Source organism: Amblyomma mixtum, chromosome 2 (assembly GCF_055824585.1).
Source record: "Amblyomma mixtum isolate Tamu chromosome 2, ASM5582458v1, whole genome shotgun sequence".
NCBI lineage: Eukaryota > Metazoa > Arthropoda > Arachnida > Ixodida > Ixodidae > Amblyomma > Amblyomma mixtum.
In genome coordinates this window covers 295918452-295932705 of record NC_143013.1, presented here as the reverse complement: position 1 = coordinate 295932705, position 14254 = coordinate 295918452, and the positions used below count along the sequence as shown (strand labels likewise).

General features: G+C 49.2%; 1 protein-coding gene across 1 annotated transcript; it reads right to left on the bottom strand.

The window, feature by feature from the left end:
- Positions 1-2934: 2934 nt before the first annotated feature.
- On the bottom strand, positions 2935-12397 carry LOC149364581 (neprilysin-2-like). The gene is made up of 3 exons (XM_089574534.1): positions 12289-12397; positions 10171-11443; positions 2935-6173 (listed from the first exon to the last, which is right to left on the bottom strand). Exons 1-3 carry the CDS (start codon positions 12321-12323, stop codon positions 4110-4112), a joined length of 3372 nt encoding a protein of 1123 aa, XP_089430660.1. The 5' UTR covers positions 12324-12397; the 3' UTR covers positions 2935-4109.
- Positions 12398-14254: the final 1857 nt, after the last annotated feature.

Below are 14254 nucleotides of genomic sequence, written 5' to 3'. Positions count from 1 at the left end.
AACGCTACCGACCGTGTCCGCAGCGACAATGCAGAGGATGAAGAAACTTGGCTTCCGATACAAGAAGCGCTCTCGGAATGCGATGTTAATCGAAGCAACGCACATTGTGCAGTGTCGCCGCCGGTACCTGCGCCAGATAGCGGAGCTGCGACGCCAGGGTAGGCCTATTTTCTTCACCGACGAAACGTGATTTATGAGGACGATGAGATGATCGAGCCCGTTTAACGTGCGTTGCCTATCGCGCAGCACATGGGCTTGTTTTGCATTTCGCCACCATCGACACTCGGCTGCCTCGGCACGCTGGAGTAATAAATTTATAAGCACATGACACGATTACTGAAATTTACTGCGACGCGATAACAGAGGAACTGGTGAGAACAGGTTGCGACAAAAAAAAAAAAACAGTGGGGCTCGTCCCTTTGGAACGGGCGTCCGCCTGTCCAAAAACAAACCAAAAAAAGAATAAAAAGACATCACGCGCCACCTGCTAGAGGTAGAAAGAAGCCACCTGGACATCAGGTGGATCGAGCCACAGGCGCGTAGGAACACACTAATGTAGTGCGCGCCATCCTGATTGGACGAGAGAGCTGTACCTTTCGTAGTGCTGCAAACATCTTGTGAGACGGAGTATAGATAACAGGCAATTTTATTGTACACTCCATGGTGTCAACTCTGGAAGGTATAAACAAATTAGAGGTGCTCCTCGGGGGCAATCCTTTCGCCCATACTCTTCAACATTCTACTGAGCTCTATTCCCAGTCATCACGAAATTCGCACGTACGTCTATGCGGACGACGTTGCATTTTCCTCGGCTGCTCCTGACATTCAATCTCTTTACGTGCGTCTGCAATCGTAACTGAACTTGCTTGAGAATTGGTTGTGTGGCCTACGACTCACCTTAGATGTTAACAAATGCGCTATCCTTGTTTTTCGACTCCAAGATTCTGTTGCTCTGTCTCTAACTTACAAGCGACAAATTATTCCCCAAGTTCAGTCTTTAAAATATCTTGGTGTCATTTATGACGACAAGCTCACATAGCGCTCTCACATTGACCATGTTGCAGCGAGAGGAACTCGTGCTGTGAGCATGTTGCGTAGGTTAAGCAATCCCCGGTCTGGAATGCGGAGAGATGCACTTTTAATGACTTATGTGATGTACGTCCGACCAATGTTAGAATTTGGATCAGTGCTGTTTTCTGGTTCAGCTGCTTACAAAATTCGCCCGCTTCTTCTTTTGGAGCGGAGAGCTCTACGGTTGTGCCTTGGCCTCCCTAAATTTGTAGCTAACGACGTGCTTTACCTTGAAGCTCGAATTCCACCTTTAGTATCTAGATTTAAGTTTCTCACTGTTCAGACGTACCTCACGATATATGACTCAAGTTTCCACCGATCCACGTCTGTGTTTTGTTGCCAGCCGACCTTTTTTGGAATCCACTGGCCTTTATTTCATACACCGTAGGTAGTACTGGTACAAAATTTACTTCACCCGTTAAATGTACTCCTGTTTGACATACTTCCGACACAAAACAGTGGGCCTTCCGTGAAAATTGTCTATGATGACATTTTCCCGAAGAATGCAAAGCATATACCATCAAGCATTTTAAATAGATTATTAGAAGACCATTTACAAAGCCTACCTGCTTCCATCATGATTGCTACTGACGCCTCCCAATGTGATGAAAAGGCAGGAGTGGGAATATATTGCCCCCTTCTTGATTGGTCTTTTTCTGTGCGTCTTCCGGATTTCACCCCAATTTTCCAAGCGGAGTTTCTGGCGGTGGTGCTTGCTCTTCGCAAACTAGACCCTTCTTTCTCCGCAGTGGCTGTCATTACTGACACCTTTTCTTTGTGCTCGTCCCTTGCTTCAGCTACGGATGCTCCAATCCTCAACACCTTCTTATCATTACTTCCTCCCCATTTGAGCCTTTTACATATGATATGGGTACCAGGTCATAGCAGTGTGACAGTCAATGAAGTGGCTGATAGCCTGGCAAAAGCGTCCCTCAATGGCCCCGTGCTACCTGTCCTCCCGGCTACAGCGTACATCACAGCAGCGAGGTTTCGGAGAAGCATTTGGTTAAGCATGAAATCTGGATCAATTTTAAGATCTGATGATTTCCTGCATCTTCAGTATCCGTGGAGCAGAAAATCATGCCATTCACGACAGCATGAAGTCTAACTAGGCTGCGCTGCCGGATCCCCCCCTTAAATTTTTATTTTCACAGGTCTGGTTTGGCGCGTTCTCCCGTCTGCGCATTCTGTGGTGAACAAGAATCAATAGACCATTTTTTGTTGTTTTGTCGACGTTTCACCATGATGAGACGTCGATATTTAGAGCAACCACTGCAACAGCTTGGCCTTAGTTTGAGCAGCCCGATCATATTGTCATTTGGGGCCACCATTCTTGGTTACAGCCACAGGTCTGTTTTTACCGCCATTCAAAATTTTTTACTGGAATCTAAACAGTTTTCTTGCTAATATTCTCTCTGTGGCTCCCAAACTCTATATCAGTAATTAAAAGTTTTCACCACCACCACAAGAAGATTTGTGTGTCGCCTTTGAATGGAACATATCTGCATTGCAAGCAGCTGATTCTTTGAAACCTTTTCATATTGAACTTCGCATCACTTTTAGCAAAATTACGAAGAAAGGCATCGAGAAAAGGCGTTAATCGCAAACAATACTTCCGATGTCGAGATTAACACAGCTTTAATTCACGACGCAGATGATAACATGCTGAGTCCATCACAAAACAATAATACAAGCATCTCAAAAAGTAAAGATCTCTTCTTCAAAGATGCTGCGCTGTGCAACACATTTTCTGCACCATACGACACCAAATATGAAGCTACGGGGCTAACTTTTTTTACCATTCGTGTAATTGAACCATCTCGCATAAAATTAGATTGAATGGTTGGTCATTGAGGGGGACAAACGTGTAAGAAAAGTAAAAACAAGAAAGGCACATTTCCTCATGAAGGCAAATACGTAAAGTGAAATAAAATTGACAGAAATTGAAACATTTGTAAGTTTCACTTTTATAGCAAAAGTTATTCGCTTCGCCACAGCTGACGGCGCAGGTCACAAAAAATACGGCCAGTACTTCTGCACTCAAGTCGTTGGCACAAGCTGGCACTGTCCTGTCGAAGACTCATTGTGTTGGCTAGTTGTCACAACGATAAATTCGCACGCAGGAAAGTTTTCATATATAATACAAAGGTGCAGAAGGTGGCCACCAAAAGTATTAAATAAAAAACAAAGATTATTCCTTGCACTCGAGCACCGTAGCAGCACTTAGAAGAGATCAGAACGCTGACAAACCTATTTCACACCCGGCTTCATACAACTCACCACCAAAGCAGGAAACATTATTGGTTCGGGCAGCCACAGACATGCAAGCGCACTAATGAAAGCAGCCCCCTACAAACAGTTCATATCGAATCAAGATTTGAGCACTAAAATGATGGCAGTAATCCCTTCTAGCTGTCCAGTTTACTAGAAATAATCTTTTTTTGCTGTCACGGACGTTATAGCTGAATAATATAGCTCATACTGAACTTGAATTAGCCATTTCCAGAATACATGAGCATATATAATTAGTAACAGAGGTTAGTTTACAGGTGAGCAAACGTAACATGCAACGTGCACGATTGTCATCACAAGGCTATGACAGGCCTCAATCTCATAGTCCGACAGCCGGACACCTATCGAGCACGCATGCTCGATGACGCTTCTGATATCGTATTTACATTGGCTAAACATAAAAATGCTAATGTACTGGAGGCATAGCATATCCGTGTTCCAGCGAAACAGCCTTCGACGTCATCGAGACTTTCACGAAATACTTTAGAGAAGTTTTGGATCCTGTAATGTCTGTAACCACGAGTAGCGACGGAGAAATTCAGTTGTGGCATAGAAAGATAAAAGGAACTTTGGCAACAAAGAGTGCATCCATATAAGAAAAAAGGCGCCCTCAATGTCTTAAATATAAAACAATGAAAGTGGTATGGTGCTAATTAATTTCGCGAATGCACCTAATTGCTTAGCTCAAGGCTTTGAATCATCCATTAGGGAGATTATCTCGCGTTGCGTCGGCCTTCACGTTTCGGTCAGTTGAAGAACTCGCACTTGACATACGGGTTCATCCTGGAACCGGGATCGCAAGAGAACGCCTTGGCGAATTCCGGGAAGTTTCTCACCGCCTTGTTGCAGTTGACTCGAATTGGGCTCGTCACGTATCTTCGCGGACACGTCATGAAACAGAGGGTCAGAAAGAACACCTTTTCCTCTGTCAAGTCCTCCGCGATCCTGAACCGACGTCCGTCCTTCCTCAACGCCCGCTGAAAGGCCGCGTAAGCGACTTCCAGGGCCGGTATCTCGGGAAACACGCTCCGATTGTGGCCCCCTCTGGTGCAAGTGTCGCGAATCGCGTACTTCTGCGCCGACGCATCGGAGAGGAGCGAGTGTACGGCGCTGCCATTAGGGTGCCATCGAAGGCCGCTCCGGTCCAGCGACTTGACGATCTCCAGCGTCATTAGGAATCCGATTCCGCCGTAGAGCATGCCCATCGTGCCGTTCCTGTAATACAGCGGCCTGACGAGAGCGCCTATGGCGATGAGCACGCTGTTGAAAATGGCGTCGTAGCTCAGGTAAGGCTCTGCGGAGTTGATCGGTTGATCGAACAGTCTAAGGTGCAACGCTTCTTCTTTGACCTTACGGATGTTCCTGCGAGACTTGACCCAATAGGCAGCAAATGAAGTCTCGTTCTCCGGAAAGTCCTTGTACATCTTTTCCAAGTGCTCCATCTTCAGGCCGATCTCGTCGGGCCATAGACGCTTATGAACGGCGCGAACCTTGGCAGCGGCCAGCTGTTTGCTATCGGAGTCAAGCCATTTACAATTCGTCACCTTCTTCACTGCCTCTGCCACTAAGCTGTCGAAGCTCTCATCGATTAATGCCTTGTCGTAGTTGGAGACACTCGTGACAAAGTACAAGGCCGAGAGCAGGATCTTGTACGGGATCTCGACGTTGGAGCCGCAGTACAAAGGGCGTGCTACTCTGGCTGCATCGGCGTCTCCGAAGTGGTCAACGAGAGCAACAGGGTTAGCAACCGGTCCATACATCTGTGCGAAAAGCCATGATAGATGCCTGACGAGCTTCTGGTCGCCGTACTTGCCGAACAAGTTACCGACGGCTCTCATGTAGGTGATGTCAGTTAGCAACACCTCAGTAGCCATAGTAGGACGCAGCGGCAAGTTCTTCTGCAATGCCTTGAGCCAGACTGCGGAAGAAATCGCGGGAGTATAGTTGCCGATTTCGCCGAGTGGAAACAATGCGGACTGTTTCAGCGGGTCGGCCAGCGCGGCGTGAAGCGTCCGCAGGACATCGTCTTCCATAGCAGCTGTCTCGTTGATGAGCTTCTCGTCGTCTTCGTGAGGCAAGGCGCCGACCGTGACAGAGCTGCTCAGTTTCTTCCAGTACTGAACGTACGCGCCGATCTTCAGGATTTCATCGTGATGGAACAAGAGGTGGGGCAAGTAATGATCTGGGGAGACGACCAGTCGCCAACCAGTCTCGCCAGGCAATTCGGCGATCGCCAAGGAGAACCAGGAAGGGACGTCGTAGTTAAAGCCCACCGATACGAACAGATCTAGGGCGTGTACGTCCGGTGGTGGACTGTGCGGCCAGCTGAGCCCGGTTTCGTTCAGGAAGGACAGGAAGGCGCGCGGGTTTTTGCCGTATTTCAAGTCGTCTCCCGTGCAGGACTCGTACATGTTGAGCGGCTTCCGAGCGATGGGCAGCTCGGAGAGGCCGTGGCGAAGCTTGGCGCCTAAGCCCTTGAACCAGCCGTAGATAGCTGCGTCCATAGCCGAAACGGAGTGGCTGAGTGTGATCCTGGGTGGGGACCACGCCGAGCAGACGTACTCGTTGAAGTCGAAGCACGGGTCCCCCTTCTTGGCAGTGATGTTGAAGAAGAAAGCGGCGTGTTGAATGCAGTCGTCTGTTCGGCACAGAGGATCACCGGGCTCTTCTGGAGGGTGGTGCTTCCAGAGTAGCGTCAGGATGATGACGAAAGCCACCCAGAATAAGCAGAAGCCGGCGCTCACGACCGCAGCCTTGCCCCAGGCGACGTCAGCTTGCGGAGCAGTGACAGCAGCATCAGGAAGCCGAATCTGCAAAGATGTCATCGATGGCGGTTAGACATCCTGACCTTTGCGAAAATGCTTTTTTGTTTTAGATGATCCTGCACTGCTTCTTTGCAGCCAAAGGGGAAGCAGTCGTAGTCTGCTTTGTTTATTGCTGTCAATAAAACCAAAAATATATATGTGTGTGTAGAGGAGACAGCAGGAAATAAAAAAAAATTGGCTGTATTTTCACCGATGGCCATACCGAGTGCCTCTCCCGTAACCGACAGTAGAGTAAGCATGAAATGTTTGCGGGTATAACACATTGGTTGTAGATGATACTAGTCAAAATCTTGAAATGGCTCTAATGTTCAACACACCACGCCACACAAACTGTGTACTGGTCCATTTGGACGCAATCGTTTCCTGTGGGTGTCTAGGGAATCTCTTCCGTCCTGACTCGTCACCTGCATCCGGTTTCTGTTTGCCTTTCATCTTTGTAATCGTTGTTTTCATTCCTCGGTTATTTGTACCACTTTGCCTATGTGACACTGATGACGTCCCCACTGGATTACGTCCAACATAATTGATGACGAAATAATGACAAATTACTTATTAGTGGCTAATTACTGATTAACGACAAATACTAATTAACTGCTCATTATTGACTCTTAAGCTTCGCCTTTAGAAGTAGAACGCGACAGCGTGTTGTAGCGCTGCCAGGCAGTCCACGCAACGCCACCACCCGTTCGGCGCGATGCCTTGTCCTTTGAACGCGACGTTTTTTGAGGAAAGGAAATGGTGCAGCAATTCTCTGCCATCTCGGTGGACACCCGAACCGCACCGTAAAGGAAGGGAGGAACGCCACCACCCGTTCGGCGCGATGGCTTGCCCTTTGAACGCGACGTTTTTTGAGGAAAGAAAATGGTGCAGCAATTCTCTGCCATCTCGGTGGACACCTGAACCGCACCGTAAAGGAAGGGAGGAACGCCACCACCCGTTCGGCGCGATGGCTTGCCCTTTGAACGCGACGTTTTTTGAGGAAAGGAAATGGTGCAGCAATTCTCTGCCATCTCGGTGGACACCTGAACCGCACCGTAAAGGAAGGGAGGAACGCCACCACCCGTTCGGCGCGATGGCTTGCCCTTTGAACGCGACGTTTTTTGAGGAAAGGAAATGGTGCAGCAATTCTCTGCCATCTCGGTGGACACCCAAACTGCACCGTAAAGGAAGGGAGGAACGCCACCACCCGTTCGGCGCGATGCCTTGCCCTTTGAACGCGACGTTTTTTGAGGAAAGGAAATATTGCAGCAATTCTCTGCCATCTCGGTGGACACCCGAACCGCACCGTAAAGGAAGGGAGGAACGCCACCACCCGTTCGGCGCGATGGCTTGCTCTTTGGACGCAACGCTTTTTGAGGAAAGAAAATGGCGCAGTAATTCTCTGTCATCTCGGTGGACACCCGATCCGCACTGTACAGGAAGGGAGGAACGCCACCACCCGTTCGGCGCGAAGCTACCTGCGCTTTTATGCTGGTCCTGTAGGAGGGCTCAGAGTGTCTCGTTGAATCTCGTGCGGTGCCCGGATGCTCTCGTTTCAGTGCCCGGAAGTTGGCTTTCGGTCTCGGCGTGACGTCACCACACTGCCGACAACGGGAGCTAAAAGCATTTCATGCTTAAAAGGAACCTTTAAAAGGTTTCTTAAAAAGAAAACGAAGAAGAAACAGTTGGTCTTCTGCCAACACCGGCTGTAGGGTCGGACTTTGGTAGGATTATTGCAGCGGTGGCAGAAAAGAAAATGATTAACGAGCACCGCAACATGATAGGATGCAGACCAGAATATGAAAAGCAATGCGACAAAAATTTCCGCGTAATATCAAATACTACAATGTAATGTCACGCGACATATGCTATCGAGAAGCTGCAATTTTAGATAGAAATGAATTCAATGTCAGCAAGCAAATTATACAAGGTATTAAGTTGCTGTGTTCGGTAGTCCAAGGATAGCATCTTTAGAAGGTTCACTACATGCGGAGTATAGTATAATGTTAGTATTATGACTTCCAGCTGTGCACAGTTTTTCAAAAGTAAGATAGTCATGTTCTGAAACACGATAAGGTGCATAAAAAAATCAGGGGGCACTTTGGCTCTCTAAAGCTCTGCAAGGCGGAAGCCTTTCCTGGCGCACTGTTTGGCATTGACTGCGAGACTGCTTGTGCTGCACTAGTGCTTTATTTGACTACACACTTTAACTACACATTACAACTACACACTTTGACTGCCGACTTTGACTGCTTCTTTAGCATGACTCTCTCTCTGCTTCGATGAGTTCGGTTGTATCCATAGCTCTGTTCGCAGTAATGAGGTATGTAATGTGGTCACCCACGGATGCCTTCCGCCCCCTGTCGGAGCGGACAACTATTTTATTAGTTGTCGTCTGCTCCAAAAGGGGGCGTCAGGCATCCGTGGGTGACCTGAAATCACGACATTAATCAGGAGCCCGCATTTAGCAGTGCACCTCCGAGCCCACGTATAGATACAGGATGTTACATCCAGCCTACAACACCAATTAAACTGTTACATGTGTAGCGCGAAATCATTCTGGAAGCAGTTGTCATAGGAAATGAGAACCACTGTGCCATCCATGTGCGCTTTTTGTAATGTCATTACGCGAAGTGGGCCGCGAGAAACTATTCCGTCTCGAAACTTGTTTACAGTGGATCGGAAGCTACCAATGAGTGGATGACGTCTTGAGGACTTCATGCAAAGGCTCTATACTCCCTTCTTCAATAGTGTCACAATCATCGGCCGCCGAAGAAACACTCATAAATCCTGTAAACATTTAAAATCAAGAAGTCAGGCACTGATTGCGTCAGCGACAGCTCGCTTTGGTTTACTACAAGATAATACAATTTCAAGAACGGGACTTTGTCATGTGCATGACTTTGGCACGTGCGCTATCAAATGTTTTTTCGTTGTTTTTTGTCGGCGTTTACATTCGCGCCTGGCTCTGTTGTGACGATTTTCGCCGAGGAAAATTCAGTTCTGCTTCCAGCGCCGTCCTGTCTACCCCCCTGTGAACGTATCCTTTCCCGCTCTTTTTTTGTAATACTGCACCAACTAGCCCAACAAGCTACGCCTCTTAAATACTCTGTCGCCGGTTCGTTTGTGCGTGAGAACAGCACACTTCTCGGAATCATCGCCTCGCACTCGAAAACCACTCGACAGCGAACAAGCAAGAGTAGAAGCTAGCATCATCATCATCATTGTCATTTTATTCCCACATCAACATTACCGATGCAGAGGACCGTGAACAAAAAGCCTCTAACTGGGCTTGACGGGGTTCACGGCCCCTAAAAACATGGCATTGCTAAAGCGAGAGGCAGCAGAGCTAAACCGTAAGGCGGCTGAGTGTAGTTTTACACTACCTACTATTGCTATCAAAATTTTATGTGACGCGAGTCTGCGGAATGAAATCAGGGGGCACTTAAGGCTGCTTTCGTGCTTTGAAGGAGAAAGCATGAGTGTGTCATCGTAAGAGTTCGACCTCAACGCATGTTGTGAACTGAGAAATGAGAAGAGAAGAAAGAGTATTTTCTTTTATTTCAGACACCTCAAGGGCCCTCGCGTGAGGGCTTTACATGAGGGCTGGGCTAACAATATGTTGCTAATAAAACAATGGTTCGAAGGCTTTCTTAAAATCACCCGGGCTTGTATCTGGGTTTAAATGATCTGGACTCGAGGTAATGCTAACAGTCATGCTAAAGTTCTCAAACGATATACTTCAGCAAGCTTGTAATGTTCGATTTTTGGCGTTGAAGGAGTTTTTCGGAAGTATTATAAGCTGTAGGATTTTTATTGGTGCGCATTGTATCTTACATTGCACTCTAGGATAACCCTCTTTATGGCTGCAGTATACATAAAAAGTTGCGCTGGAGAGCGCTGAAAAACTGAAAACGTCTTAGGATCGCCAGGTCAGCACATGGTCGCACATATAAACGTAAAAAAAACATGGAACCTGGTAACGTAAGCTCTTCTCACTCACGATGTTTTGCAGGCTTTCCAAGCGAACCAAGCTCAACGAGGGCTTGCTTTTCCTCCCGGCAGTGCTGTCACTGCGGCCAGCAAGCGTCGTGCTGGACGCCGAAGTCTGACTGCTTGTTGTGACTCCCAGGGCCATCGCCGCTATGCCTTGTCCATCCGAAGGCTGCATTGAGCCGACCGTACGCTCAGCAGGCACAGCTGCCGGCCCGCCACTCGCGTTCGCTGGGGCCGCTCGTTCCACCAAAAACCGCGAAGACGCACTTCGACCCGTATTCAGCGCGAGCTCCTCGTCGACCGATCTTCGCGTCGCACCCGGCATGGCGGCCGCCATGGCATCCTTCCCAGCCGGATGACCAGAATACTTTGCGTTCCACGGTGCGAATGCTTCGGGTATACTTGGACGCGAAGCGTCGGCCTGCGACATCGAATCGAGTCGGCTACTCGGGTAGAAGTCAAATAGGCTGCCGCCCCAGAACAGCTTCAAGGATTGCCTAGAGGAGGTCGGCCCGCTTGGAACTAACGTGCCCGGCGAAGTGAGGCAAAAGGCTTCCGATGGGTGGCGCTCCCCTACAGGAGCCGGCCGTGCATCCGGAAGTTCCTGGTGTGACGTTTCGCCATCGGCAGCGCTCTTCGGTTCTGGCAGCGGCGCATTGCTACTGTTGTTGGTCTCTTTGGTCCCGGGCAGGGACTTCAGGTTCGATGCCTCTGAAGGTATCCGCTCTTGCTCCGCAGCCGACCCTGTGTCTGGAAGTTGTTGACTTCGTGTTTCGCTGTCAGCAGCTGGGCTCGGTAGTTTTGGCTGCTGCGTGTCACTGCCTTTGTCGGTCACCTGTCTTGCGCTCCTTGAACCCTTGGTGCCCGAGACTTCTGAAGACTGGTCTTTCTGCAGTGGAGTCGACCGTGAATCTGTAAGTTCTTCGCCTGAGGCCTTGCCGTTGGCAGCGCCAGCGACTTCTGGCGGCGGGGCGTCTGCATCCCTCCCCTTGCGCTGTGCCCGATCGGTCGGGATGGAAGCGCTCTGAAGTGAGCCGACGCTGGAGACAGACTTCAACCCTTCGCTCGTCTTGGACGCTATGGTGATGGTCTCTTCGTCGACAGGAGTACAAGTGCAAGTCGACGGCACCAACGCTTGCTCAGGCATCGACTCCGGGGCCGAAGCGGCGTCGCGTTTCTGAGCGTGAGGGTGGTGACGTTGTTTCTTCTTCTTCTGCTTGTTCTTGTCCTTTTTCTTCGAGGTGTCCTGTTCTGGTCCCACCGCGGTCGTGTTGAGACTCCTGCGAAGAGAACCATTGCCGAGTGTCGGTTAGTCGTACGGAAGCGGCATGCAAAGAACCTCCAGCAAAAATAAGAGATGACGATTAGTGTAATGACTGCACCCACTCCTAAGTCCGCCTAGACCAATAGCCACATAGGGCATATTCTCTCTACGTCTTTTGTGCTCTTTTTGGTTCCAGCACATCTAGACAAAACACGCCTTAAGCAGCGGGGGAACGGAAAAGTTTAGGTTTACCGATATGGTTTGACAGGGCATGGCGTTGCTTGGCAGGGCATGACATGATATAGTATGGTGTGGTATGATACGTTATCAGGGGTTTCAAGTTCCTTAATAGCGATCGAGGAAGAGTGGGAGACAGTGCTGCCCAGCTCAGAGCCGTGACTCCAGGTTCGGTTCGTCCAACAGCCAGACTAGGTCTCCCAGGCGCAAAAGCTCTTGGACATCCAGCGGGGCTGACCTGCTGTGTTATGAGGGGCTCAGCTTCACCCACTTTATTGTCTGTTCCAATGCTTCAGGCAGGTTGTGAAGAAAGCCGTAGTAGAGGGCTCTATGTTAATTTCTGCCTCGCTGGCGGCTCAAAGCATAACAAAATTCTCATGAAATTAAAGGTATAAAAAGGGTTGATATGTGAGACACAACATTGCGCAGTGGCGTTGTGGTGTCGGTGTTGCTCGAAGCCTTCCCACTGCGCGCTACGAGGGCGCTCGGTGCCGAGATCCTCGTACCGGACGCCGGCAACCGAACGCTCTCGTACAGCCAGTAAGAATCTTTCACTATCTGTGCAAGCAGACTGTCTCCGGCCTGCACTGCGTCTGCGTCTTGTTACGCTGAAAAAGGGCTCACCTGCAGTCGGGAAGCTTGTTCTGCTCGGCAGCCATGGCGACAATTCCACCCGAGCACGAACGATTGCGATGCACGTTCTCACGATCTTGTCTCAACTTCTTCTCTGCCCACTGCTGGCACGTGAGCTGTTCCTTTTCTTTTTTCAAGTCGAGTTACAACGTGTATCGCGAAGAACTCGCAATAAAAAAAAAGATAAATACGATTACTTTTCGCATCTACATAAAAATGGTTATAAATATAATCAGTTCGATAACAGTACCTTTACATTCACAATAATGGTAGAATTTGCTGTATTTTTTAACGAAAATATTTCTAATTGTATCATGTACACTTTTAATTCACGTAATTAAATTATTATTAGTGGTAAATAAATAATGTTTATCCACTTATTAGCCTATGTACTTGTTTATCCTTCAGAAAGTAAAAAGTTCAGGGCGGCACTTCGTTGACCTAAAGTGCAGTGAGGCGAAAGCCTTAAGCGCGGTGTTCCTGCTTGTGTCGCTGATGTGGGGTTAAGATGTTAATTAAGTACACAATTGTTTGTGAATCTTAAGTGCTGGAGACACTGGAGGGCGTTTGGGAGGCATCCGTCTAATTCGAGGCCTTTCTGCAAGCACTCTCCAGCGTCATAGACAAGGAGAACTGCATATGAGTTGGCAGGAAGTAGCGCAGCCGTTAGCACGGTCGGCTGCGGAACGGAAGGATGGTGGTTCGAATCCCATCATGCACAAAGATTCCTACTCTAGTCTGACTAGAAAAGCTTGAGACCTCTGCTCACAACCTTCTGTCGACAACGATGAGGCATTAAAGGCTTTCGCCTTAATATCAAATGCGCGCTTGCGGGCACCACACCGGCAGTCTTAAGGCAGTGACAGTATAGAGAGGCTTAACCACTGATCGACGTAGCAGGATTTTTCTCTGGAATACAGCGAAGCCGAACGTGTTTTCCGCGTTGGTTACAGAGCGCCCAACGTTAAACACGCCTTGGCTGCGCGCACATCGGACAGGACTATTTGCCTAGAGGCATGTAGCACATATACGAAGCAAAGGGAACTGCTGTTTCTAGATGATGACGTGGCTCGGCCTAATGGATCCCAGCGTCTTCCGCAAACAAACCGGCTCAGCCCCAGAAACCGCCAGCTGCAGGGACGTGCACACACACCGAAGATTGCGTTCGGATCACAGAAAGAGACCACAAGAAAAATGGCGGGTTTGCGAGGGACAGGTGATCGCGCAGTGGCCGGTTCTCTTCAAACACATTACCGCAGTTCGTCCTCTCGAGTTGCACGTCCTCCGCGTCCGGTGAAGATCAGTTTTCCCTTCTTCTTGATCGACCACGCCTCAGGATGGAGGTCTGAGAATGTGAGGTACGCAGTGATACCCTGGCCTCGTGGCATGCAGTTGGTCGTCGATCAAGAAAAAAATTGACAGTGGTCTAGTTCTAGTCAAACCTGCAGGATTGCGAAAGCAACGAGGAGAGAGAGAGAGGGGATGGAGAGCTCGCGGCAGCGGCGGCGGCCCCGGCACGCTAGCAATGCGCTGATACTGCGCGTGTGCAACCGGCGGGCGCGGCGGCGGCACCTCTGACTCACCCGCGCTGCGACGGCGGCGGCGCGCCAGCTGTGCGCCGTGTGATGTCACTGCTCCTCGCGCATGCGTAGTAAGACCTTTCGTCAGCTCCGCGAAATGGCTCGGCGACTCGCGTAGTGTTGCTTTCGCAACAAAAAACACGATAGAAAGAATGTTAGGAATGTCTGAGTTAGGACGATCTCTCATGAACTTACCATTATTATAAACTGTAGCTCGTCTTAGCGCGAACAACGAAAAAATCGATAGTTACCCCAAGCTGGTTGTCTGCCCTCCCCTATTATTAAATGCACTCTGTCTCAAGACCAATTGAAAGTTCTAAATAAGAGCGTTGGGGTTGCCTCCGATTCTCAGCGCGGGACTGGTGTTCAGTTCAAAG

Coding starts and splice junctions, on each gene's coding strand:
- LOC149364581 (XM_089574534.1), bottom strand. CDS start 12,323: ATGGCTGCCGAGCAGAACAAGCTTCCCGACTGCAG. Junction 11,444..12,288: donor AACAAGCTTCCCGACTGCAG/GTGAGCCCTTTT, acceptor TTCTCTTCGCAG/GAGTCTCAACACGACCGCGG. Junction 6,174..10,170: donor TGGAAAGCCTGCAAAACATC/GTGAGTGAGAAG, acceptor ACATCTTTGCAG/ATTCGGCTTCCTGATGCTGC.